This window comes from Zeugodacus cucurbitae, chromosome 4 (assembly GCF_028554725.1).
Source record: "Zeugodacus cucurbitae isolate PBARC_wt_2022May chromosome 4, idZeuCucr1.2, whole genome shotgun sequence".
Taxonomy (NCBI): domain Eukaryota; kingdom Metazoa; phylum Arthropoda; class Insecta; order Diptera; family Tephritidae; genus Zeugodacus; species Zeugodacus cucurbitae.
This window is the reverse complement of record NC_071669.1, coordinates 422,035-449,323: the sequence shown is the minus strand read 5'-3', so window position 1 is coordinate 449,323 and position 27,289 is coordinate 422,035. Positions and strand designations below refer to the sequence as shown.

General features: G+C 35.5%; 3 protein-coding genes across 21 annotated transcripts in view; 2 read left to right on the top strand and 1 right to left on the bottom strand.

Moving 5' to 3' along the window:
• The window catches only part of LOC105210114 (uncharacterized), a 46,756-nt gene extending 31,406 nt beyond the window's left edge, over positions 1 to 15,350 (top strand). For 11 of the 19 annotated variants that reach the window (XM_054228708.1, XM_054228702.1, XM_054228703.1 and 8 more), the window contains 12 exons: positions 8,035 to 8,124; positions 9,016 to 9,237; positions 10,078 to 10,172; positions 10,243 to 10,337; positions 10,441 to 10,562; positions 10,636 to 11,010; positions 11,077 to 11,538; positions 11,601 to 11,711; positions 11,787 to 12,423; positions 12,476 to 12,602; positions 13,251 to 13,388; positions 13,506 to 14,169. In XM_054228708.1, coding sequence (XP_054084683.1) covers positions 8,035 to 8,124; positions 9,016 to 9,237; positions 10,078 to 10,172; positions 10,243 to 10,337; positions 10,441 to 10,562; positions 10,636 to 11,010; positions 11,077 to 11,538; positions 11,601 to 11,711; positions 11,787 to 12,423; positions 12,476 to 12,602; positions 13,251 to 13,388; positions 13,506 to 13,860 — 2,829 coding nt within the window. In that variant the 3' untranslated portion in view covers positions 13,861 to 14,169. Of the gene's footprint in view, positions 1 to 2,099; positions 4,991 to 8,034; positions 8,125 to 9,015; positions 9,238 to 10,077; positions 10,173 to 10,242; positions 10,338 to 10,440; positions 10,563 to 10,635; positions 11,011 to 11,076; positions 11,539 to 11,600; positions 11,712 to 11,786; positions 12,424 to 12,475; positions 12,603 to 13,250; positions 13,389 to 13,505 lie in introns of those variants that run through there. The other 8 variants (XM_054228696.1, XM_054228698.1, XM_054228697.1 and 5 more) reach the window with 8 other exon arrangements.
• Positions 13,696 to 27,081, bottom strand: LOC105209483 (tuberin). The gene is made up of 17 exons (XM_011179934.3): positions 26,915 to 27,081; positions 26,741 to 26,862; positions 26,427 to 26,678; positions 26,239 to 26,375; positions 26,005 to 26,179; positions 23,389 to 23,595; positions 23,131 to 23,281; positions 22,322 to 23,058; positions 22,015 to 22,261; positions 21,487 to 21,912; positions 21,210 to 21,409; positions 20,860 to 21,140; positions 18,414 to 20,790; positions 18,148 to 18,291; positions 17,916 to 18,086; positions 17,737 to 17,832; positions 13,696 to 17,663 (listed from the first exon to the last, which is right to left on the bottom strand). The coding sequence occupies exons 1-17, from the start codon at positions 26,985 to 26,987 to the stop codon at positions 17,541 to 17,543; spliced, it is 5,919 nt and encodes a 1,972-aa protein (XP_011178236.1). The 5' UTR covers positions 26,988 to 27,081; the 3' UTR covers positions 13,696 to 17,540.
• LOC105209398 (uncharacterized) lies at positions 24,065 to 25,598 on the top strand. The gene is made up of 4 exons (XM_011179821.3): positions 24,065 to 24,209; positions 24,281 to 24,345; positions 24,464 to 25,298; positions 25,352 to 25,598. Exons 1-4 carry the CDS (start codon positions 24,185 to 24,187, stop codon positions 25,531 to 25,533), a joined length of 1,107 nt encoding a protein of 368 aa, XP_011178123.1. The 5' UTR covers positions 24,065 to 24,184; the 3' UTR covers positions 25,534 to 25,598.
• Positions 27,082 to 27,289: the final 208 nt, after the last annotated feature.

Sequence of the window (27,289 nt, the reverse complement as noted above, 5' to 3'; positions counted from 1 at the left end):
TCTAAACACTTCAACCACTTATAGAGGCTTTCGTCGTATTTACAAATAAACTGTACGCTCCTTTGTTCGGGCTGGCTCTCCACCACCGCAGGTTGGTTTATTTATCTAATTGTGTTGGTGTGTTTTTGTTTACATGCTCGTTTAATGTGCCACTCATCGTGCATAATTGAATTATTGTTTTAGTTTATTTTCGAAATTAAATAAGCAAAACTAAAATTCTGCGAAATGCTAGTGGCACTATACTACACATATATGTATGTAATGTTTTAAACCACGCTTTAAATATAGACATGTAAGTACCATAGCACCAATTATACGTTAGAAATTAAATGCTTATATTATATTATAGGAAAATTTGTCACCCTTTTATGTACGCGATTGCTAACTTTCTAATTGCCCTTTGAGCTTTTTACTGGACAGCAATATGGATCATTTAGGCTTGGACAAATTTGTTGTGGAAGAATTACACACATATCATCTGAAGAACTAGTAAACTGAAGTAGTACTAGGAAATTCTCTCTTACTTTTTAACTGTGTACAAATTACTTTTTATGGATTTTTAATCAGAAATATCACAAGTTTGACACAGTGTCACATCATATACGCAATTTGCGATCCGCTTACTTCAGTTGCTCTTGGGAAATATATTGAATTATCGATCAAACATTGGTCGACAACCATTGAAGGTGTTTATGACCCTATGTGTTTGTGGGGTATTTTTCGTATTTGCTTTGACCGTTATCAATCAAAGTGTCAAAACTTAAATATCTAAGAACATGCAAACTAGAATGCAAAAGTTTTATGAAAATAGTTTACAGCAATTTCGTTTGCTTTCTACACGAATAGAATACGTTTCAAATGAAATGCTCACAATTTGTTTCCACCTGCACGAGGTTTATTTTTAGGCATCAACACGCCAACTATTGTTGTACTGAGCACGTTGAACAGCTGAGTATGCCATCAGCACAATGCCACTTTTGTTGTACGCAAAAGCGAGCCTGCAACAAACTATCTGCAGTTAATTAGTACCAGAAGTTTCAAATTCATTCATTTATTTATTAACCACATTGGCAAATGTCTCTCAGCAGGTTTCTTCTATTTATTTCGCGTACTTTTTACCCGACTTAACTCCATTATTTTCTACTATTCTGAATGAGAAATACAATGCTACAAGTCTCATTATAGCTTCAATTTCCTCTACTCGCCTTTAAGAGATAATTCATTTGTACTATACTTGAATATTATTCAATTATACTAATAACTTATAAATAAATATTGAGGAGAAAATTTTTGTTGAGTGCAATTTTAGTCGTAAAAAGTAACACACACGCGTTACAGTGCTTGACTCCAAATATATGTAAATATAACAGTTCAATTTGAAACATAAATAATAATCTCAATTGCAATTATAATAACAATAGGGAGACATAATAAAAATCTTCATGACATCATATAATACATATGTATGTATGTAAGAAAGCATCTGGGTGTGTGCCACTATGACCATAATGAGCAAATGTCAATAGAGCAAAGAACTATGAGTGGATTTAATATGAATATTAGTATATACACAAATGTTAGCTGGATTAATTATATAATCAAAGGGAATACTTGCTGCCATTTGCCTCTGCAGCTCAACATGTTCGTTATTATGGAGCGCTACAGCTTTGTATTTGTTGTTTTTATTCTTACCGAAATAGCGTTGTACTTTGTTAATTTTATGGCCGCCGGAAGTGCCGTAGAAATGGATAAGCCTTGGCAAAAAATAAGCACACACGCAAACTCTCCGTCAGGCAAATAACAATAATGGCAAAGTAAAAGTTGTACATACGTTTTCAAATTTTATTAAATGAGAAAACAAAAAATGTCTTAACGAATTTTAGATTTCCCAACCCCTATCAATTCATACCGTAGTTACATTGCTTTCACTAATACTAATAGGTCATATAAAACTATAGATTTTAATTAAAAATATCGTCAAAATTATAGGTTTATCATTGAAATCCTTAAACCATTACTATTATTTTTTTATATAATTCGGATTAACAGTTCCTTATACATGAAAAATAATGAAACTATGGGTTTTTTGAAATGATGTGCCATAGGTTTTGGTCTAAAATCTATATATCAAAACCTTTTATTTATAAAATTTATCAATTGATTAATCACTGGAGTTGAACTAAAAAACTATAAATAAAACCGAAATCGTGAATACATTTTCGTAATTAAAAAGGTTAAACCCTGGAGTAATAGCATGAAAACGACCAATATTAATCAAATAAAAGAACATCTTCACTGGTGTTAGTTGTTAAATTAAAATATAGGAGAAAATGTTGAAATGTTAATTAAACAACAAGAGAAGCAAACTTTATAACAAGGCTGTGCGAAATTCGACAGTAGGAAACCCCAAAAAGTTATTGTTTCATATTATATTATCGGAGGAATAATGAAAAATCATCAGAAAACGTAAAAAAAAGGTGAAGAGATGTGAAAAATAACAAAATATTTTCCTTACACCGATGGATAATTCACTAACACACATACAAATACAAAGTGTTGAACAAGCCTTCGATATAAAGAAAAAAGTACAAGTACAGTTGCAAACACCGCGACGGCAAGAACTTAAAACTGACCCATTACCCCGTCAGCAGCTTTCTAAGCGAACCAAATTGATTCGATCCACAGTAAGTGTTGGCAATACATTTTCGGCCGCATTAAACTTACAAACAGTGAATTCAATAAAAAAATTAGGTCCAGCCCCGCTGCAAATGCAAAAACGAGGACACCTTCAATAGCATCAACCGCAGTTGAGGTTGGCAAAAGCGATGTTCAGTGTATGAGGGACGACAGTGTGGACGTAATGGGCGGTGGTTTCACTTCCGCTTTAGCAATCGTACATTTGCAGCAACAACAAAGTGTTGTTGAAAACGAAATACACGTCAGCGCAGTGCCCATAATAGGGAAAAACAACAAACCAATTTCCGTGGACAGAAAAATAAAAAAGTCAACGCAAATGCAGGAAAAATTATTGGACAATATACAAACGGAAAATGAAGACCAAAACATTGAAAAGGCTTTCAACATAAACAACACAAGGAAGGGAAACAAACAATCTACAGCAACGGTTAAAACCACATACGCCCGTCCAAGTTCTACTTCGGGGAATAATAAAGCATCCAAAGAATCATGTGGAAACTTTGCCGAAAAGTTAAGACGTTCATTCCGACGCGGTGAACATAAATCACTTGAGATTAAACCACCTGAGCACAGATTAGAGAGCCTTGGCGGTACAAATCACAGAGAAAAACAGTACTCTCCGGACGATAAAATTAGTAGCTGTAATAGTCTCATTGACAGTGGCGACGTAAACAATTTTAATTCAAAGCCCTTCGGCATTAGATCATTGCCTCCACTACAGCGCAATTCCCATTCTATATTCTCTCTTTCTCACCTGCCAAGTCTGGGTGTCGGTGGGAGTGTCGAGTTGAGTGGCGGCACTAAAAACAGTGTGTACAGTACGACTGGTGGGGGACATATCAATCCGGCACTACTTTTGGACAGTCCAGATGCCGATACACCACCGGAATATGCATACCATCACCTAAGTAGTGTGGCGACGACGAACTCGAGTACCTCTTTGGAAAGCAACTCGGGCGACATCGGCGAACGCACTTCGTCTTTAACCAGCATAAGTTATTGGGCGTGGCATCAATCCAACTCCTCTATGGGTGGTGAGATAAGCACCAATAGCAACAATGGTGTGTCAGGAGCAGGTAGTTCGGGACGAACGGTGGGCGAATTTGGCCAATCAGCGAAACAGCATAAACAAAAGCAAAAGCTAAAATCACAAAGCGATAGTAAAAGTGATATTCAACAACAACAAGCGAGTCGTAGTTGTAGCATTACCAGCGAGAGCAGTTCAACGAAACTTACCCGTCTTCAAAACATTCTTTTTAAGTCAAGTAATGAAAGCACCAAAAGTCTTCATGCGCACTCCAATGAGGGATTTACGGCTTCGTCCCATAATTCTTCTTCAGGTGAATGGGAGAATTTGGGCTTCTCAACAACTAGCGGCAGTTGTAGTCATGTGGGCGCCGATTTTTTTGTCGGCAGTTTTCCAGAAGAATCCGATGATATTGACAATGTGTTTACGGTAGCACAATCTGCGGAGAACAAACCAGTTAACACATCAAGACCAGTATTAAAACGTGCTGACTCAAGTGAAACAGCAGGATCGTATTATCAATATACGCTAACCTCGCCGAATAATCCCTTTTTACCCGAAATTATTGCGCGCACATATCACAGCGGCTATGACGAGAAGAACAAGCCGCTCGAAGATAATGTGACCAACGTTAAGTATGGTGCGGGGGGAGACCAAAGTGCGGCTGAAATCGATGGCAGAGGCTCACATTCGGCTCAACTACCAACGCCTGTTTATAGTCGGGCAGGTTCTCAAGAGTCCACATATAGTGAGAGCGCTGTTTCTGCAATAGCCACAGTGAAAAGTTGTACTCCTGCACCGCTATCTTCTAGTCCTATTAATAGTTCATCATCAACTCCGGGTCGACAGCGCCGCAAGCTCTTCATTTTGAATTCACCCACACGACACTTGCTGCATCAACAGTCATCTCACAAACAGCAACAACAACAACAAGTCACTACTCCAGAAACATCTCTCCGTAAATCTATAACGTGTACTTCCGCTACCGACAGCAATGTTCTAAAGAGTCTTAATCCTTTTCTTCCAATTGCGAGTACTGTTGAAGGTATCAGCAAAATCAACAACACAGTCACAACGACCACATCAACGATTTCAAAAACACCGGTCTCTACAACGTACAGTACAACGAAGCGTGCGCCACTAAAGCAATCAGCCGTAACATCTCCCATCACCATGCCGCAGGACTTGAATTCAAAACGCGAGGAATTCTTACGTGCTACCATGAAGATTTGCTTAGTAGTCTCTCCGCCAAATACCAAATTGCAGGTAAATGCCACCAATATGCTTGCCTCGAAAGTATTTAATAAAAAAAAATACAAGTGAGACACGTTGCTTACATTCTTTTATACGTTTATATTTGTACATTTCTGCGCATATTATACATAATTACCAAATTTTATTTTTGTTTTTGTATGTCTGATTTTTTAATATGAATAAAGTTAATGAAAGTCAATTATACTTAACTTTTCTATTTGTTTTTTATTTTTTTGTTTGCAAATGTAGCACCATATTGCCAATCGAGCATATAGTACATACATACATATACTGAGTTCATTTCTATGATTTCTCCGCTGGAATAGAGTTATACTGCAGTAACACATCACTTTTTCAACTAGTATATGTAGAAAGATATTAGAACAAAACTTTACAATAAAACTTAATGCACTTTTGTTTTCAGTTGCAGTGGAAAAGTAGGCGAGTTAGTTTATCCCTCTGTTCTTCCCCTGATTGCTAATCGGTTTGGGTTAGGTGTTATTATTATACATATGTTGTTAGCAGATATTATGTAAAACTCAGCTTTTCGCTATGTTTAATTTCGTTGTTAATATCATGAGTTGAGTTTGTTTTGCTAAGAGAATGGGTAAATTTCTCGGTAATTGTTGATGAGAATTGTCGTTCCGCAGTGGAGAGAAAACAGACTGCCTACCTCGCAACGTTGCGATCGACCACAACACGTTCGGGGTGGGATAGATATCGAGAACTGAAGAGGGAAGCGAGACGCATTTGCAGACGTAAAAAGAAAGAGGCCGAAATGCGTGAGTATGAAAAGCTTGAAAAGCTGGCCGACATGGGTAATGCTCGAAAATTTTATGAAAAGATGAGGCGATTAACAGAAGGTTTCAAGACCGGAGCATTATCATGTAGGGACCGAGAAGGTAATCTGGTAACGGATGTCCAGAGCACACTGGGATTATGGAGGGAACACTTCTCCGACCTGCTCAATGGCAGTGAAAGTACAACACCAGGAGATGGCGAACCCGATTCCCCAATCGATGACGATGGAATAGATGTTCCATTACCCGACCATGAAGAAATTCGAATAGCAATTACCCGCTTGAAGAACAACAAAGCGGCGGGGGCCGATGGATTACCGGCCGAGCTATTCAAATACGGCGGCGAAGAACTGATAAGGTGCATGCATCAGCTTCTTTGTAGAATATGGTCGGAAGAAAGCATGCCTGACGATTGGAATCTTAGTGTGCTCTGCCCAATCCATAAGAAGGGAGACCCCACAATCTGCGCCAACTACCGTGGTATAAGTCTCCTCAATATCGCATATAAGGTTTTGTCGAGCGTATTGTGTGAAAGACTAAAGCCCACCGTCAACGAACTGATTGGACCTTATCAGTGTGGCTTTAGACCTGGAAAATCTACAATGGACCAGATATTCACCATGCGCCAAATCTTGGAAAAGACCCGAGAGAGAAGAATCGATACCCACCATCTTTTTATCGATTTTAAAGCTGCCTTCGATAGCACGAAAAGGAGCTGCCTTTATGCCGCGATGTCTGAATTTGGTATCCCTGCAAAACTAATACGGCTATGTAAGCTGACGTTGAGCAACACCAAAAGCTCCGTCAGGATCGGGAAGGACCTCTCCGAGCCGTTCGATACCAAACGAGGCTTCAGACAGGGTGACTCACTATCGTGCGACTTCTTCAATCTATTGCTGGAAAAAATAATACGAGCTGCAGAACTAAATAGAGAGGGTACAATCTTCTACAAGAGTGTACAGCTCCTGGCGTATGCCGATGATATTGATATCATCGGAAGCAACAACCGCGCCGTTTGTTCTGCGTTTTCCAGACTAGATAAAGAAGCGAAGCGTATGGGTCTGGTGGTGAATGAGGACAAGACGAAATATCTCCTGTCATCAAACAAACAGTCAGCGCACGCGCGTCTTGGCTCCCACGTCACTGTTGACAGTCATAACTTTGAAGTTGTAGATAATTTCGTTTATCTGGGAACCAGCATTAACAACACCAACAATGTCAGCCTTGAAATCCAACGCAGAATCACTCTTGCCAACAGGTGCTACTTTGGACTGAGTAGGCAATTGAAAAGTAAAGTCCTCTCTCGACGAACCAAAATCAAACTCTATAAGTCGCTCATTATTCCCGTCCTGATGTATGGCGCTGAAGCGTGGACGATGACAACATCCGATGAGACGACTCTTGGGGTTTTCGAGAGAAAGGTTTTGCGCAAGATTTATGGTCCTCTAAACATTGGCAACGGCGAATACCGCAGACGATGGAACGATGAGCTGTACGATTTATACGACGACATTGACATAGTTCAGCGAATAAAAAGACAGCGGCTACGCTGGCTAGGTCATGTTGTACGGATGGAAGAAAACACTCCAGCTCTTAAAGTATTCGATGCAGTACCCGCTGGAGGAAGCCGCGGAAGAGGACGACCTCCACTCCGGTGGAAAGACCAAGTGCAAAGTGACCTGGCTTCACTTGGTGTTTCCAGTTGGCGCCAAAAAGCAAAAAGGAGGAATGAGTGGCGCGCTCTGGTGGATTCGGCTATAATCGCTTAAAGCGGTTTCTACGCCAAATATATATATATATGTTGATGTTGGAATTTTAATGAAGAAAACTAGCAACAATTGTGGCCAGAGATATTTTGGAAATCACTTTTTTAGTCTAATTTTCGTAACATATTACAGGTGTCGCTTCGAAGCTTTCTACACAAAATGATAAATCCATGACAATATGCGAATAATGTCAGTAATTAATCGATTTACATAAATACATATGTACATACTTATAATTTTACAATATAAGTTCGTTACAACTTTTGTTTTCAAGAAGTTTTACATAAATATAAAACAAATACACAAACATTGATGGTAAACGAAGGAATAAGTTAAATCAGTATATTTCTTTTAATTGATTTGCTTATGTATATCCTTTTATGTTTATATATTAATCTTTATTTTCTTAATTTTAATGCAATGTCATTGACCACAGGAATCTTTTATTTATTCTTGTTAATAAAATCCTCTTTAATTTGTCTGTTTACAGTTGAAATCGAAAAGTCTAACACACTTAGATGGCCTCGACCCGATGGCAGCATGTCATCGTGGTATTCCCGTTAGCATAACACCGAATATGGTAAGTTTATTTGGTATTCTGAAGTGTACACTTACAAATTTACGCATACATACATACAATATATACATATGTAACATATATATATATACATACCAAATACAATAAATGTGATCATAATTAATAGGAACATAGAGGATACCTAACTTAAATTAATGTATCATATATTTGTCGTTTCTTAAGTGAGAGTGTAATGAAGTAGTTACACATGCACTTACTAATGGTTCATTTATAACACTTTTCGTGCTTCAAGTTACATTAGTACATTTGTCATGTTAACACAGTTCGTTTATTTTGTAGGCAAATTATTAAAATTTTAATCCAAATTATCTATTGAGAACAATTTGTTCTCAAAACTTTGAAGAATACAAATCTACATAATTTTACTAAATATATCTTTATGTACGCTTCCTTTCGTCTGTATACATAAATATATTCAAGCTTTATATCCGCATGGTTTATCTGAGTTCCGGGAAAAAATTCCTAATTTTTTTGCACCAAAACTAGTTATATATTTTTATCACATGCATTGTATAACTGCTACACCAATTAGCCTATGTGAAGACGAATTTAGACGATTACCATACGATTATTTGAGCATACACAAGCCACTCACCTCTTCCCTCGCTCACGATCTTCACAACTTAACCTAGAAGTTATTTGAATCCTAAATTTGAGATGCATGACCGAGAACCTATGATCCTTTCTTTAAAACCGTGATATCCGTCGTCATCAATTAGCCACGTGCACGTGTATTTCAATATTACAAAGCCCCACAACCTTATCACCTCAAGTCTCCCTCCGATCTGACAAAATCATTATTTGATCATCAGTGCCTGAGTCCTACCCGAAAAGTATACAACTCATTCATGAATCCACTCGCATCAATTTCAGAGCCACACCGAAGTTTGCACAAATTCAGCCAATTCAACAATTCAAACCTTTCAACAGCTTTATCCAGATCAATACACAGGTGGGGTGTTGAACTCTTCTTCAACAACAACAAATATAACTAGCGAAGAAACATCAACTCCATCAGGCAACAGGTCTGTGACGAGTTATAAGAAAATATCTCCATTTCTACAGCGTAAAAAGCCACTGCTAATACGCAGTGAGGTGAGTTAAATCTTATTCGTGTAGTGATTTAGAAGCGTCGGTAAATTTTCGCTTTGCTGTAGTTAAAACGAATTTTATGATTTGCATATTTGTTACTATTTTTTTGCTTTATCTGTTGCTGTACAAAGAAACGGATAACTTGAAATTTCGCAAAATCTTAAATAATAAAGAGAGAAATGCTAGTTGCTGACATATATTCAGAAGATACAATAATCGGTATACTAGCTACATGGGGTCTGGGCCGAGTTAAGAACCAATTTTATCTATTTTCTGTTGAATGTTTATTGCAATGTTTATTCCAATATGCTGATAGACTTTAAAATGGCGACATAGGAGAACTGTCGTTACCAAGCTTTACCAATATACATATGTATCTAACTAATGATCAAATCATTCGTTTTAGAAATCGTTTAATTTATATTTTTTAGTACATGTTAAAACATATTTGTGTTACACTCATCAAATTCACTAACCAACGATTATTGAAACATTTCAAACATTTTCTTGTCGGAGAAGACACTTAACAAATGTATAAGAACCCAATTGGTTTGTATTTTATGAGAAATCTTACGACGGTAGGAATTTCTATAAGTTTACATTGTGACACTTTTTCCTGTAAAATATCCATTCGCACTGTTAGATTTCAGGAGGAGAGTTCGCTCTTGATCCATAAACTCGCTTTCAATTTTGGATATTAATTACATAATCAAAAACTTGTATACCTGAAAACACGTATGTACTTATTGAGTATGTAAATATGTATGTACAAGTATTATTCAAATTAGAAGCCAGAGTCTTTTCAACAAAAGTCTAATAAAACTATTTATGGAATATTCATAGGTCACGAGTTCGGAATATTTTTCAGTGAGCTTTTGTACAAATCAAGGTGGTCTAGAGGAGGAATTCATACCAGCGACCAAAGGTGTAACTCTATAGTAAGTATTATTGGTATCATTTAAATCTTTTGGTTTCAATATTCTCCATGTCTATCCATGTACTTCTCAGCTCCGCGCTAAGTCAAGCCCTAAAACGACGCAATTTGACATTCTCACAAATCGCCATTAATGATAATAAACCACCTAATAATTTTTTAGAAACTGGTAAGTCAATATAGCTAACACTTAATTCAGTCCGATTCATCCTTGAACGAAATAGTTATAAAAATAAGGATATTAAATTTACCATAATTGATCACTTTAATAGGGTACACACCATTAGCTAGTTCTTTGGATGAAAATACTGATGTAGAAAATTTAGCTGGACATCATTTGACCGTAACTGAATGCGACGATAGTCGAAAAACTTTACAAAAGGCCGCATCATTTGTAAGAAATATCTATTCATAATCTGATGATCTTTTGACAAATACAAAATAACCATATTAATATGTCCATTTAGGGTTCCCGAACTCGTCCACCGCGATTACTCTCCTCCGCCTCTACAGAAGAGGCTACCGAAACTGCTGTTCCAGGAAAACAACTCAAACAACGCTGGTCCGGTTTGTTCGGTATTAAAAATCCACAACAGAGTCAATTATGTGAACTGCTTAATAGTTACGCAAAGAATGGTGTACCACAAAAGCGAGCATCAGTAAACTTCGACCATCCGGATTTTGATGCGGCCCTAGAGTATTTGGATAACATGCACAAATCGTGGAAGGATATTGCCACTAGCACAGCTATGAATGACAACGAAATGAGAATACAAACAGCAATTTGGGAGTTAGTTACCACCGAAGTATACTACATTCACGCACTCCAAACAGTTACAGATGTAAGTACTAAGATGTGGTATTGCGTCCAGTTATAAATGACCTTGTATGAATGTTTTTGATTTCAGTTGTTTTTGGCATGTTTGGAAGCTATACAATTAGAGCGACTTCTCACCGATGTAGATCAACATCGGCTCTTTTCGAATGTACGTGATATATGTGAAGCAAATCTTAAGTTTTGGACCCTTTATCTTTACCCTATGGTGGCGCACAGTGTCGCCACTGGTGAGCCTCTTAGTATTGCGTTCTTCCACCAGGGCTTTCTTGCTTTCGCCTCCATCTTCGCACCATACAAAAAGTACTGTGCAGAACAGAGTACTTGTCAGTTTTATTGCAAGGAGCTTAATCGTAATAATGCCCTTTTTACATCGTATTTGGCATGGTGTGAGTCTCAAAAGCTGTGTAACCGACTCCGATTGGCTGACATTTTAGTGCGACCAATGCAGCGATTGACCAAGTACAGTCTACTTTTGGCAGCGATTAAGAAACACATGTTAGATGTGGAGCAGATCGAGTCAGTCGATTCAATGGTATCTTATGTCATTTGTTATATATAGCAATTACTATTTAATTTACTCATAACACTTTTTAGATACATTCAGTGGAGAATTTTGTATTTAGTGTGAATAACCACTTGACGACGCGACAGGAAAATGAACGTTTGAAAGGTGTTATGGCGCGCATTGAATCTTATGATGTAGTGGTAAGACAAAAGCGAAGGCATAGTCGAAATTGAATGCTAATATTTTCCCCCTTTTCTAAATAATGTGATAAATAGGACACAAACAACGAGCATCTGGACAAAATGATAAAACAACATAGTAAAATGTTTGACTTGTGCGCACCAATGAAGGGATGTCCGACCCATCAAGTACGACATCTCTTTATGGAAGGTGATCATAAATTCAAAGACAACCTTGGCAAGGCCGATGTGCATTGCTTTTTGTTAACGGATATGCTGCTCGTTTGCAAAACGATCGCAAAACGTGGTCTCGGTTCGCTCAAAGTGATTCGTCAACCGTACTTAACAGATAGGCTTGTTGTACAACAAAGCAATAATATTTTAAATTGTATCTACCTCAATGAATTTCAAGTGGTCGTTACTGCATTCACTCTACAATGTTCAGAGGCAAAGAACTGGTATGAGTCTTTAAAGCGCGCTAAAATGATTTACACCAGACTGAAGCAAGGTACAGGCAATTGGGACAATTTCCGTTTTGGTGGAGGGAGTGGAGTAAGTAGTGGCACAGTGGACGCACTGGGAGTAAAAAGGTCGCCAATGAATTCATCAATATGCAGTCATGTATCTAGTGCGAATAATAGTCATAGCGGCTCAGTGGAATGGAATGATTCGCGCAATATATCAGTGGACTTTGAAAAGGCCAATTCCTTATCCAGTGATGATGGTTCCATGGGTGAGTAAAACAGGACTGTTATGATTTTATAATATTATCATTTATTTTGAAGGCAAAAATTTGCAACCCGGCCCTCTCAAACTCAAAGTTAACACTGCAACGGCAAATACACTTTCCGTACAGCCACTTAATCATCTGGGACAAAGCCTGCCGAACCTAAATCTTAACCAAAGCCACACGTAAGTTCTATTCTACATACATATAAATACAAACAGAGATCAAATATTTTCTGCTAATTTAATAAGTTTTTGAGACATTTATATACGAACTTAAATTATCGAGAGCAATGAATAAATGACTCGTTTCTCTCAATGCTCTCTCGAAATATTTTCACCATTTGCCTAAAGGTATTATATTGAACTTTTCTTAAGATTGTATATCCAAGAATGGACAACCTTTTCAAGGAGATCTAATATTATAACTTTACCCATAAGCTTCGGTGTACATTAATATGGCATATTTTCTATAAAATAAAAATTTATGCAGGGACTTTGAGTCCCTTGACTTTTTTCACATTACTTTCCAAATGAGTTTCTTAATTTTCCATTTAATCAAGTTTACTGTACATATATAAAAGGCAAATACGAAAGTGTTTCCGGGGCGTATTACATATGAGCGTATATGTATGAAGGTTCGAAAATCGTTTTTCTGATAAGTATTTCTACATGTTGTTCTTTTTGCTTTCGTTAAATGTTTATCTATCAATTTTTATTTTTTTTATTTTCAATTTGCTTCTTCACATGCTTTATTTTTATTAACATGGCTTGTCACCGGCACGCTTCACTACAATCAATACTCAACTTTGTTTTATACGGATTTGGAAAAAGTACGCTCGACAGTAATTTATATTATACTTATAGTAATAATACACTGCTGGTACCTGGCACAACAACAAGTCATTCGGGAAATTTGTTGCTATCGCCTAGTCATAGAGGCATTTCTTATCCACCACCTAGTCCAACAAGGTGAGCTAATTTGAAAGGAGAGATGGTATGATTGTATAACAGTTTGTAAAATCATTCAATCATTTTCATGATAAATTATGTTTATGTATACACTAATGATTTGGAATAATTTCACAGAGTTCCACTGCGTCGTGGTATGGCCTTTTCCACCTCCACCAAAAATCCGCCACTAGTCAAAACTCGCAATATTACATCACAGAATAGCATCAACTGGTCACAGCTGCAGTCAACATCACCAAGCTTACAACAGCGACATAAAGTAGCAAGTAACGCATCGAACTCCGTGCTGTCATTGCCTCTTAGTGGAGCGCAGCTTACTCAAAATAAAAGTCATGGAATTAGCGAGAGTACAACCATTGCAGGACCTGAAACTAAGACAATTCAACTATCCAATGACAATTTGATAGATGGAACTTGCCAACAACAACAGCATCCTCAACAAATGCCTACCTGTAACGAAACCGATGTTTGATTTGTTTGCAATCAAATGCCAGCAAACCCAATCATTACAATATCTATTTAATATTTGAAAGATTACAAAACAAAATGTATTGCTGTCGCGAATATTCAGAAGAGGAGAATCGTTTGGCTTTATTTACCAACCAAGCATAGAGGCATGCACTCCTACAATATGTATGTACTCGTATATACATATGTATGTATGTACATACATATGCAGAAACATTAGTGACATTAATTGTATTATCGTAAATACAAACTACCTTACCAGTTTATCCACGTATGTACAATAGTATTTTATAAATTTTAAATCGTGCGGAAGTATCATACCAACCAAAAACTAAATATAAATTAAATAAAAGGTTACATTATTGTTAAAGAAAGCTTTGTATACAAGAAATACTGTAGGAAACACAATGTATATTATAGAATATTATTTTTGACAAAAAGCCTAACATTTTAATGATAAATATGAAAGCAAATAGGGATTAGCAAAACACTAGGGAATATTTATTAGTATTTACATATGTAGTGAAAATCAATCTGTATTTAAATAAAGTAAAATATATTATTATAATAATTTACAAGTAATGTAGTAATAGTTTGGAGAAATTCAGAACAAATGAACGCAACGCTAAAAATCAAAATAATAAACAATTGAAAGAAAGTAAATTACAGACATACATCCATATTTTAACAATAACAAGTATGCAACGATTTTTTAAATTTTAAATTAAAAAATATGTAAGTTCATATTAATAATAGAAGATAAAATAATTGGAGGAAATACCTATGTAGCGAAGTAAGCTCCACTTTTTGTCAAGAAATGTACAGCTGTACATACACTCGTGTATCCCCAAAAAAATATGGATATGTATATTTGGTTGTTGAGCTGGTAAAGAGTTATTGCAGTTAAGCTATAGTATACGTACAATATGAAAAATATATATCGTAACGGCGTTAAATGCCTGAATAACGAACCTGTACTTATATAAAGTCTCCTTTCACTTGTGTCCTTCCACAAGCCTACAGCTGTGAACCTAGATCTATATTCAGTGTATTTTATATATATTTTTTACAAACTGTAATATCTTATGGTGTTTAAATAGGTGAGCCATTTTATTGTAAATTAACGTATAGCTCATCTATTGAAACTGTTGTTATTCTGGATCCATGTAGCCATTAGAGTTTGTAATATGTATATTGCAAAGAACTTATTTAGATTGTTAACTTTCATATAATTATTACAAATTATACAATAAAAAAATAAATGTTATAACCAAAAAAAAAATAAAATTTATATAAAGGGATATTTTATGTAAAAACTAGTATTCATTTATATATAAGGAAGCAGCATTGACCAAATCAACAATTATAAGAATCAAAAAAATGCTTTGCTTTGGTGAAGTCCAATTGGCAATAATATACAAATATTTATACACAATTATGCACTTACACAAACACATATGTTATTCAGTACTGTGATTCCATAATCATTGAAAATATATTAATCACAAGCAATTCTTGTTTTCCTTCCATTATGTATAAATAAAATTAATGTTATTACTATGGTAGTAATTTGTTCGTTAGTTATACCATTAATCTGATAAATAGGGATTTGTATTAACAAAGATGTTGTTGAAATAAAAAATTGCTTTTTTTTCAAATATAAAAGTTAATATATTAGCTTAATGTGTCAGAGTTAAAAGTTAAGATATAGCTTTAAAAATAACTGTATTTTTTCAGTTTTCGATTCCAAGCAAAGCTCATTTAAAACCATAGTAATTGACATTCAAAAAGTATAAGATTCAGTCAAGTAGTTTCGAACTGTGTCTTATAAATTGATTTTTATTTCCTCGTTTAATTTTGATCAATATAAAAATTTTAAATATGATTGGCACTAGCAAAACTTAATGAGATCGCTTGTTCGAGAACAATCAAATATACCAGAGTAACATGTCTTGCTAACCCAATATTATATTTCCTTCTTTCCAATATGAATATTTTTAATTATATAAGAATTGGTCACAAATACTGTTAGACTAATTATATAAGTACATATGTATGTACGTAAATACTTGTGTATTTGCGCATGAAACTGTAAAGAGAACATCAATTGATCATTAAGTACAAAGTAAGTAAAATTAAAAGAATCCTTAAATTATATACTTATGTATGTGTACAAATACATTTACCTACATAAAGATGTAAATACGGATATAGTAATTGGTTAATTAAAAGCTATCATAACCAAATTTAATTGTATGGCAAAATTTATTTCACACTCGATGTGTTTGATATTAGTATAATTACTTGAAACAATTATAATTGGAGATTAAAATTTTTCAATTATAATTCGTTTTGACTCCGCCGCAACCATATCCCCGCAAACCAATAAGTATTCACGCACACAGTGCACTTTGCCTATGTGGCCTGAGTATTACAGCTTTAACTACTCCCATAAGATATATCTCAAATGCGTTAACTTAGAAAATGCTAAAGACCAAATGTTAATTCAATTGGCTTAATTGAATTGGAAAAAACGTCTGCACATTGAATAATCTTCCATCAGTCATGTTTAAATATTTCATAATCTTTCTTTTTGGTAACCCCATATAATGCATTTCTAAATAGATTCATAGATGCTAGCTGTAGGATAAGTATAGGGGATTTCTATGCCTCTTAGCATAATATTACCCAATAACATATAAAAATTAATTAAATAACAAACCCCACTACGAAGCAAATCAATTATTACTCCACCATAGTTCTGGGGTGGTTCAATATTCAAGCAACCATACACAAATAAAGAAGGCAGATTATACATACTAATGTATTATGTATACATGGAAAAATACACATGCAAATATATTTTGAATTTAAGACGAAGTCGTGAAAACTGTTCTAAAAATATTATATAACAAAGAAAATGCTGGTTTTAGCAATGTTATACAATAATATCAATAAATTAATGGTGTAATTAAATAGAATGAAATTGTAGCACCAAATATAAAATCGTAGTGTTTTTAAGAAACTCAGTATTTACAATTATATAATAAATATTAAAATGTCTTCTACAGTGACATTGTATTAAGAAGTATAAAATAACTAATGGGAAGCTTTTCTATTCGAAATAAACGAGTCAATAAAAAATTAGCAAGAGCTGCTCAATCCTTTTATTTAAATTCAAAGATGTATGGACATAAAATTCCCGGATAGAAGTCAGGATTATAGAAGATTGCGGGAAGTTTTAGTGAAGCACGTGAAATACTTTTTCGAAAATATATTAGAGTCCGTTTTTAATAAAAAAAAACTTGTATCTCTTGTCAATTTCTATAACATTTCTGCAGAATCGTTGCCACGGTGGACATCGTATACCAAAATACGTACAATTGACTAATTTACGAAAGTTGATCTACCAAAATTCCTTATTTCTTTATTGATACCTTGTATAATAATTTTTCAAATAATTTAAACTTTTAACTATTAATCCTGATCGAATTCTAGTTAACTCAAACCGTTCTGGTATTCGATCTTATATACATCCATTGTAACGAGCAACAGCCATCCTATGGTCACTTTGTGCTTGTAAAAAAATACTGATAGCATAATATTTTCAAATTCGGTAAACAAATTATATAAATTATATGTGATTATTAAAAGAGTATATTTATTCAGTTCGACTTCAATAATTTAAGCGTATTTAGTAAAATCACGATTCGTGTTTTGTTTCTTTATATGTTCGCTTGTATGCTGTTCAGCTTCGGCACCTGCAGAAGTTCCAGTTTGATGTTGGTCATTTTGTTGCTCAATTAACTGTAATAAATTGTAGTTTCCATATATATAATGTACTGATATCACTTTTATAGTATGCATATATATGCCTTACCTTTGTTCGCAGCCTCTTAATTATTCGTAAGCGCTCCAGCCAATTGGAAGCATATGGATTTTTTTTCTGAAGGCTTTGGTATACTTGTGAAGCAAGCTGAAAATAATAGCCGAAAAATAATAAAATTAATAATAAGTGCGTTAAATACATATCGTTTATGCTCAAATGTATGTCCTTACGTTCGCGTGCAAAGCAAGCTGTCGAGCCAACAATGGTGCACTGTGATCTGAAACAATTTTAGGTTCGGGATGACACACAAATTTCGATATCTCAGGACGCGCTTTTACATAAACGCGGTTGCTATTCAGCTCTAATGGTTCCACAATAACGCAAGCATAGTTAAAATGACCCTGAAAAATTTAAAATATAAATTATGGAACAAGAACTGCTATTACAGTTTTTCACACATACCGAAATTGTATTTAGATTATATTCTTCGCCACTTTCATTATAAACGATTTTGACAAAATCGTTACCAATGTGTTTTTTCTTTTCGTTGCAATTTGGATCTTTTTGCAAATTAGTCGGCATCAAAGTAGCAACATGGAACGTTACCTTTAAAAAATTAAGTAAAATAATTAAAATTCGGTTAAATACACCAGAGCTTGGTCTTTCGTTAAATATTTGTATATTTGTAAAATGTGAGTGATCTTCTAGATGCATAGCTGTTAATTCACCTGCACAATATCGTCTTTCCAAACGTATGTGAACTTTCCATCTGCGCCTCCTCTGTCTAAATTAACAAACAAGTTATTCCGTTCGGCCTCCTTTAGACTAACAAGTGTGCCGATATTGCTTAGGAAATCGACGTACCTCATACTTCCATGTGAATTTCTGAGAATTTCGACAGCATTGTTACATTGTCCTTGCCCAACATAGAGCACACCTATCTTGTGTGTCTCAAAAGGCGGTGCCAAATCAAGTACTGTTAGTACATTAGTTTCCTCTTGGGGAACTTTGATGGGTACATCCGTAACTTGTAATTGACCTGTATGGTAAAGTTGCATGAACAAAAAACTCGGATTCATACACAGCTTAGCGTTTACTGATGGTTTAGAGGTATTGTTAAAGCTTCGAAAATTAGAAGTAGATGGTCGAGAACGGCCATTTACCTCACGTACTACAGAAATAGTTTTCGAACGTCCTCTCATCATGTCACCATTACTATTATTTCCATAATCGCTTGTACCTCCACCTAAGTATGATGAGGCATTTGTAAGGTTTGTATTACCTCCACCGCTGCTGCTAGATTTAGCAAGTCCCTGGTGACTTGTTGGTGCGTTAGTAGTAAATGTAGCGGTCTTTTGGCCACTGTTGGTTGGCTGTTTGTCCAATCGTGGGGATTGCGGTGACGGTGCTGCTACCGGAGAGTGAGGTGGTTTTGTCACAACCTTTTCTAAATCCACATTCAGCTTCAACGACGAGCTGGATGTCGATTGTTGTACAGACGTAATTGGCATGCTAGCGCTAATACTAACATCATCGGCTGAATGTTGCTTGGGGGGCAATGCTGTAATCGCAGAGCTATTTGCCAATAGATTTTGTGGCGCTGTTGCTACGGAAGTGGCCGAGAAAGATGGTAGAAGCTCTTTTACCACCACTCCCGAGGATGCAACTGCTTGTGCATCGGCAGATTGCGCCTGCGGTGGTGTTGATCCGGCAATTTCTTCTGGGATCGCCTCACAGCTAACTCTCATATCTTTTGTATACTGTACGCTTTTTTTCTTTTGCTGTTGTGGCTGCATTTGTTGCTGCTGTTGCTGACTATGAGCCTCCTCAAGACCTTGAAGACTCGCAGAATATTTATTACCTTTGATTTTGGCTGATTCCGTCGACAGCGGTGCTGGCTTGGCTGCCAAGAAAGTATGTCTCCAGCTGGAACTCATCTCGGGGCTTGAATTTACACGACGCACAGGATTACGCGCACGGGATAATGCATCTGTGAATTGTCTCGTATCATCATCGGCCTCTCCATCACTTACGCTATCAGCCAGTGCCTCCCTTCCGCCAATACGTTTACTTGCCAATGGTTTGGGTATGTCGATAGCAGCGGTACTCAACGATGAACCCAACGGAGTTGCTGTTGCTGACGATGAAATTTCTTCTTGACGTTGCAGAGATCGAACCTTTGTAATGACACTCGGCGTTGCGTGCTGATCTGCAGTTATTGGAGCACTTAGGATAGGCTGTACTGCACCATCAGTATCTGCATTTGTGTTGGATGAATTAGCTATTGAAATACCACCAACCGCAGATTTTTCGGTTTCTTGCTGCAGTTCTGACATTAAAGTCGACTGTGCGAAATCTGGCCCAAAAACGCCACCATGAGATGTTGGTAAAAAGAGTGAAACTATGTTGCTAAACGGCAAGTCATGGCCAAAGCAATCGTTTGCTATGGGATTCTGAATGCGCGTTATCCACGAAATGTTTCCTGTGGGCCGTCGTATCAATATTTCTGCCCATCCAGTACAAGAACGGACACAAAGCTGCTGCTGCACTGGCTGTAATTGTGTTGGAGAAGCACTTATACTTGTTGTGGAAAGTGAATGCCCACCCAGTAGTGAGGTAGTACTGCCAGTGGCAGCACCCGCAACTCCATCTGTGGGCTCTGGATTAGAGCCACGACGCGAAAGAGCCTCTAACGAAGCGGTCGAACTATTTGATATTTGTCGCTGAGTTATAGCAATGTTCGAACTAATGGCTCCCGAAGCAGATGAAGAAGATGAAGTGAGATCAGTGCTACCTGCAGATTCATTTCCGCTACTATATTGCAGACTTGCTTTAGTATAGCGACGTTCGGTTGCCACTGGAGTGGCTGAAGACTGTGTATTGTTAGTTTCCGGCGATAATGGTACCGTACCACTCGAATCGCTTTTACTTGCTGCCAAACTGCTGCTACTGATTGGCTGTTTTCCAATATGAGAACAACGATCGCATAGTCCGTTACGTATAGGTGCAGTGGGGCAGCCAGATGTTGTAATTGTTACCAAGTTGTGTCCAACTACCCAGGTTTGAGAGAAACCGTCTTTTAGTAAATATTCCACTGCAGGCAAGCTTTATTAATAAATTAAATATTATTAAATTGCAATAATCCTTGAAGTATTGTAATTATTGATATCTTACCGTTTCGGTAAAGCTGAACATGGCGAAAAGGTATGGCGGGCTAAGAAATCTATACAAGTCTCCGCCAATTCTGCATGAAAGCTCTTTAGACTATCGTTGATTGGCGGTCGCATATCAGAACCGTTTCGTACATTTGTATTTCGACTACCGCGTTCCGTCAAACTTGTGCTTCGTTTCCGATTCGAAGAATCTTCATTTAAACTATTGAGATCTTGGCGCTGAATGCTGTGCTTAAATTTATCAATGTCATCATATAACATGCTCGCGTTTGATTGAATCGACTGAAATCCACAATACAATTGTATTTTAATCAATCATATTTAAAAATTCACCTGCGTAAACGAACGTACCGATATAATGTATGTAACAAAATTCTTTCGCATTTCCAGCTTGCATTTTAGAAACCAGCCAGCAATAACGTGGTGTGCCAGTGACACGGTATAGTGGTCATATCTGTTCGGTTTGGTATACGGCAAAGATATGGCAAATACATACATGTATTGACGTGGTATAAAGTTTGTAAAGTATTGGTTTGGCATTCGACTCAGAACTAAACACGTTTAACCCGAGATCAAAACAATTATATCACTATTAGAGAACGACATAGTTAATAATTTCACTAATTACTTGATAGAAACTCCAGCACAGGTATAGCAACCATAGATGTATCCGACATCTTGCTCATTTGGAGCAGTATATCAGCCAATGTGCGCGTCAGTGTATCAGGCATTTCAAGAATCATCGTTGTTAGTGTATTTATGCAGACATTAGCTGTGCCCGAGAATATTCCCGAACAAAGCGCTAATATTAATGTGTTAATTTGGTGTGATGATATACAATGATGGTAAATCACCAATGACGCGATTGCAGGCAGAAACAAAGCATTCACCTCTTCGCTGGTAGGAGCATAACTAAGGTGAAGTGCTTTGTTAACGTCTTGAAAAATGCGGAATAGTGAAACAGCTAATGCTTCAATGTCATTGCCTTGGATAAGGGCTTTATTACATAACACTTTTGGTAGCTCTTTTATAACCAACTGTAAAACTTCATAATCTGGAGGATGTTGGAAGAAATAAGTTAAATGGATTATTTGTATTTGTTGATAGTTGCAGCATACATTTACGGAAATACATGTACATAAATGTTTTAACTCACCACGCTCTGAATCTAGGCATTTAATAATAATTTTGCAAGCTCTGCGTATCGAAATGGTGGTAAAATGAGATCCTGCTATTAAATCATGTGATGCTAATTGGTGTCGTGAATGTTGATTTCCTTGAGGGGGTAAACTGGAATCGATACCCAAGTATGCACTGAACTTTATGGCCTCTCCATTTTCAGGATCTGGATAACCAATATGATATGAAGCATTTGCACGTGCACGCAGGATCCACTTGAAAATCTAGACGAAAGAGTATGATTTCAATACTTGCTAATTTTTAGCGAATCGTATCGTTATTACCTTAAAACGAACAATGCGACCATTTTCGAATACTTTTGGATGTTCATAATGTTGCTCTAAATGACTGATCAGTATGTTAAAAATTTTAATGGCATGCGTTGAAGGCAAGCGATGTAATTTAATAGCAAATATCTCAATTAACCCATGGACTGCCGTAACAACATCTAATATTTCCGATTCACACTTAACAACGAATTCGCCAGAGATCATTTGCTGTTCAAATGGTCGATTAATAAGCTTTTCCAATATATCCAATAGTTCTCCACATCGCTTGGTGTCACAGTGGCGTGCAAACTCAACCAATGCATTTGCTACAGACACGCGAATTTGCAAATCTGTCTCATGAGAAATTTGTGAAAAGTGTGGAATGACGACACGTTCAAGTATTTCTTCTTCATAGCTATAACGGTTTAATTCCATAATACGAACCAAGGATTGGATTGCTTTTAAGCGCACATTCGTATTGGGCATTTTATAAAAACGACAAATAAAATCGTTGAGCACTTGCAACCATTGAGGTCTCGTAGCAGTTACTTTTGTCGACCGATATTCTATAAGTTTGAGGACAGATGCTTCTGTGCGATTTTCTGAGACGCGTTCAATCAGGTCATAGATACGATTAATATTTGCAAGAATCGGTGTGGTGTCATCATATAAAAGTTGTTCAATACAATCAATATTTTCGTGAAAATTTATTTGCAAGTAATGAAGGCGATCCCTGTTGATACTGACTTGCTCTAAAAAAATCGTTGATGACATAATATCATAAAAGTGTCTGTTAAAAATATACTGTATTTAACTATACCAACCGTAATATACAATATTATCTAAGATTGCATTCATTGTATCACAAATACAATCCCATATTATCTCTGATAATTCCGATTTGTAGTAATTAATAACTCGTCTTACACTTAAAATTACTTCGAACGTCACGATTACTTGGCGGCTTTCCAATGCCTGTAGAAGCAATTAACTTTAACATACACTATTTATATGTGTGTGTACACATCCATATACATATGTATATACATATGTATATTATAAATGAAGTTGTGTGAACTTACATGGAGAAAACAGGTAAGAACAGTAGATGCATAAAACATTGGGGACACTTGAAAAACTACATTTGAACCAAAAATATTCATGTTGAGATGGAAGACAGCGCCACGTAAAAGTTGCTGGTCTCCGTAAACACTACGATCGTTAAGGATATTGCACATCATTTTCATAGAGTGATACCCCAATTGTGTTCCTAATAGGTTTTTCATTATCTAAATAAAAATAATAATTATTTAATATGAGAATATAAAGTGATTTACAAAAAATACTTTTGTGCACAAATATGTACAACATCATTTAATAATAAAGTTGAAAATATTCAGAGCGTAATTAGCATCAGATATGAATTGATTGAATTTAGCTTCGAAAATCAAATGAAGAAGTGAGATAAGTGAACTAAGTTGAAATTTCAAAGTGGCGCGGAGATATTAAAAATGAAAGAAAAACGCAACCCAAAATATTCAATATTATTTTTCAGAGATAACTGCACAGAAGATTACTACACTTGATGTATTCATTGATTTAAATATATGTATGTATGTATCTGTGCGCTATGTGCGTTGGGTAATAAGTGATCGTGAAATTGAGCCAAACCTAAAACTATGCATGATTGTATCGCTGTTTGACGAGCAGAACACAATTTAGTGAACGGAAGTAAATGGATGTTATAAACAAATGAGCTGATAAACTGAGTTCGTATTAAAAATTACCGTTTCCCATTTGAAATAAAAACAACGGTAAGCAGATAATGATGGCTCAGTGAAGTATTTTCAACGACTACAAATCAACACTTGATACCATATGGAACGAAATATTGTAATGGAATGTAAGTGAACAATCGCAATAATCGAGATGCTAATATATTATTTTAATTATGTACATAAATATTTTTTATAGTTATAAAAGTAATTGCATGCTTTTTGGCAATGATAAGCCAAATTTATGGAGCAAAAAAAATAAAAGTGAGTAAGTTTTTTTAAGTTGCATTGTATTAATTTTTGATATTTGTTTTTTTCAATTTTGTTTGCAAACACATTATTACTGAACATTTTCTAAGAATTAATGAGCCATTGTTTCTAGATCCGAACAGAATATAATGTTTGCAATATGGAATCAAACTGGAACGTTTTCCCAAATGATGACGACTGCCATAGATTCTATCTATGCATCAATGGTAAAGCAGAGGAATATAAATGTGACGATAATTATTATTTCGACCCAAAGGACAAACGTTGTAAAATAGGAGACTGCCAAACTATGGAAGCAATAAACAAATGTACATCTCAAAATATACGCCGCGTCGATGGCAATTGTCAAGCCTTTTCCCTTTGTGAGAATGGAAAATATGTCATACAGAATTGTACAAGGGAGCAATATTTTTCAACGAAATATGCTAGCTGTCAACCAATAGCTATAAGTGCAGACCACAAATGTAGTTGCATTCTACCTCCCTACGCTATTATCAGTAACCCAGACGATTGTGAAACATACTATATGTGCATCGATGGTAAAGCAATACTACAGAAATGTCCACGTGGACAGTATTTCAGCGAACAAGTTAGTAGCTGTCTCCCAGATTTGAGTGGCATTTGTCTAATTCCACCTACCATGAGCTCCACTGAATTGGCAATGACTAATATATGCAACAGTTTTGGCAATAATATAGCGGGCTTTCAGCCATATGTAAAAGAATGTGATAAATTCTTTTTATGTATAAATGGGCGAGTGATTGCTAGACGTTGTCCAAAAGGATCATATTATGATAACGATAACAGCTTTTGTCGTTGGGATGTTAATAGGATATGTGCTAAATCGAAGAAGTTAGGCGATGCTAATTTATTAGAAAATGTTATAGAAAAAGCCGAAATTCCGAATGGAAATGAGAAACCAAAGGACGATGCAGAAATCAAACTAGGTAAGTTTTTTTATCTGTAATTAATTTAAAAAATAACAACAATATAATTACAGAGGGGCCTAAAAGTTCTAAGGAATCCACAAATGGAACTATTAATAAAATTCCTACGTTTGTTCAAAATGTGATAAGCTCTACAGATAATAGTAACATAAAGGAACATAAACTAGTTATTGCTTTCGATCAACCAAACAAATCGGTATACGATAAGCTGTCATCGAAATTTATAACCTTTTAATTTCAATTTAAATTAAACATTTATATATTGCATCTCGATGCTTTTGTTTCTTTCTCAAAGCGAAAGTAACTAGTTGTCGAATTTATTTAGTTCATGTTTCTGTAAGTCTTATTTATTTACATAACAATTTTTTATGTACATAGCATATATTAGAAAGTAAAAATAACAATGGTGGGGTTTGAACTAAATATACACGATAAAAGCGATAAAATTGATTACTTAATTTAATTTCAAATTAAATATTAAGAATTAAACCAATATATTCAGGCGCCTAAAATGATATAACTCTTGTATTCAGAGGTTCATAAATTTCCTACAAGGTCAAACTTTAATTACAAAAAATCGCGGCAGTCAGGGGATAGGAAGGGAAAATTTCTTTTCACCTCAACAATCGCATTGTAAGGTGTTATGCTACACAATTTAATATTTGAGCAAATATAAAAAAAATACTAAGAATTTTAAAGTACTCACCTTCCACGATGCCTGACAATAAGGCGAATAATTAACTGTACGACATAATGTAATAACACATTGTCTTAGCGGTTCACTTGGAAATATGGTGTAACACATAACCATTTCAAGAATTGTCAGGCACTGAATACCTATGTCATCTTCTTCAACAGTACAGCTCAAATTACAGGCGTTTCTTAAATAAACATATTATTATAGATAGTTTGCCAAGAAACAAAACATAAAAATACTTACTGAATAATTCCAACCACTATATCTTTATCCAACAGTGAAGCATTGAATTTTATGATATTGCCCAAAATACTCAAAAATTCTCGAAGTAAATGAGCTTCAGTTATGGCTGGAATCCATTGTAACATAAATTTGCCAATCTATTCAAAAATAGTTTAATTTGCTGTTAACAATAAAGTTACAGTTCTTACCTCTTCTTCGAAATTTTGAATGTCTTTGCCATTATCAGTTAAAGTGTCTAACAATTCTAAACGATGTTTCAGATCTTCCCCAACCTCATGGTTCTGTATAACAAGAAAGAAATGCTGTCGCAACAAATTCAAGTTCTTATATTGGCTATGAATTAGTCTTTTATAAAATGTTAAAGCTGTTTGGCGACATTCTGCCGGTTTATTTGGTATTATCAAGTCCTTGGTAAGATTCCATAGTTCCCTAATGGAAGCCTGAAAATGAAAATATTGTTTACCAATTCAGTATTGAGTTATTGTGAGTATCTCTCCTCTACCTCTTCTAATTTCATATTCTGCAACTGCAATTCCGACAAGGTTTTGCAACGTTGAGCAGTTGTTTGTTCTGGTCTTAATTCTCGTTCTACTTCGGGACGCAAGGAACGTTCGCAAGCTACACCTAAAATTGTCCCATGTTATGAGCAAAACGAGGACGGATGCAATAAGCTTACCAGCAATGCCTTTAGGATTCTTCATAAAGAACTTGAATTTTGACTTTGAAATCTCTCTATCCTTCGAATTCATATTTACTTGTTTTTCTAATTCTATAAATATGAAATTACTTGCTGCACGAATAATTCGTTCAATTTTTATAATAGAATGTCAACTGACAGTTAAGTTTTAACATATACGAATGTTACCAAATGGCTAATAAAAGTATATTATCAGCTGTGCTTTATTTATTTATACACGGAAATGGTATAATTATTTAATAATTGGAAAAGTCCACAATTTGAAATTATTTGTGCATTCTATAATAGCATTATCATAATTTGGGTATATTATTGTTTAAGAAATTGATTATTTATATCCATGATCAATAATAT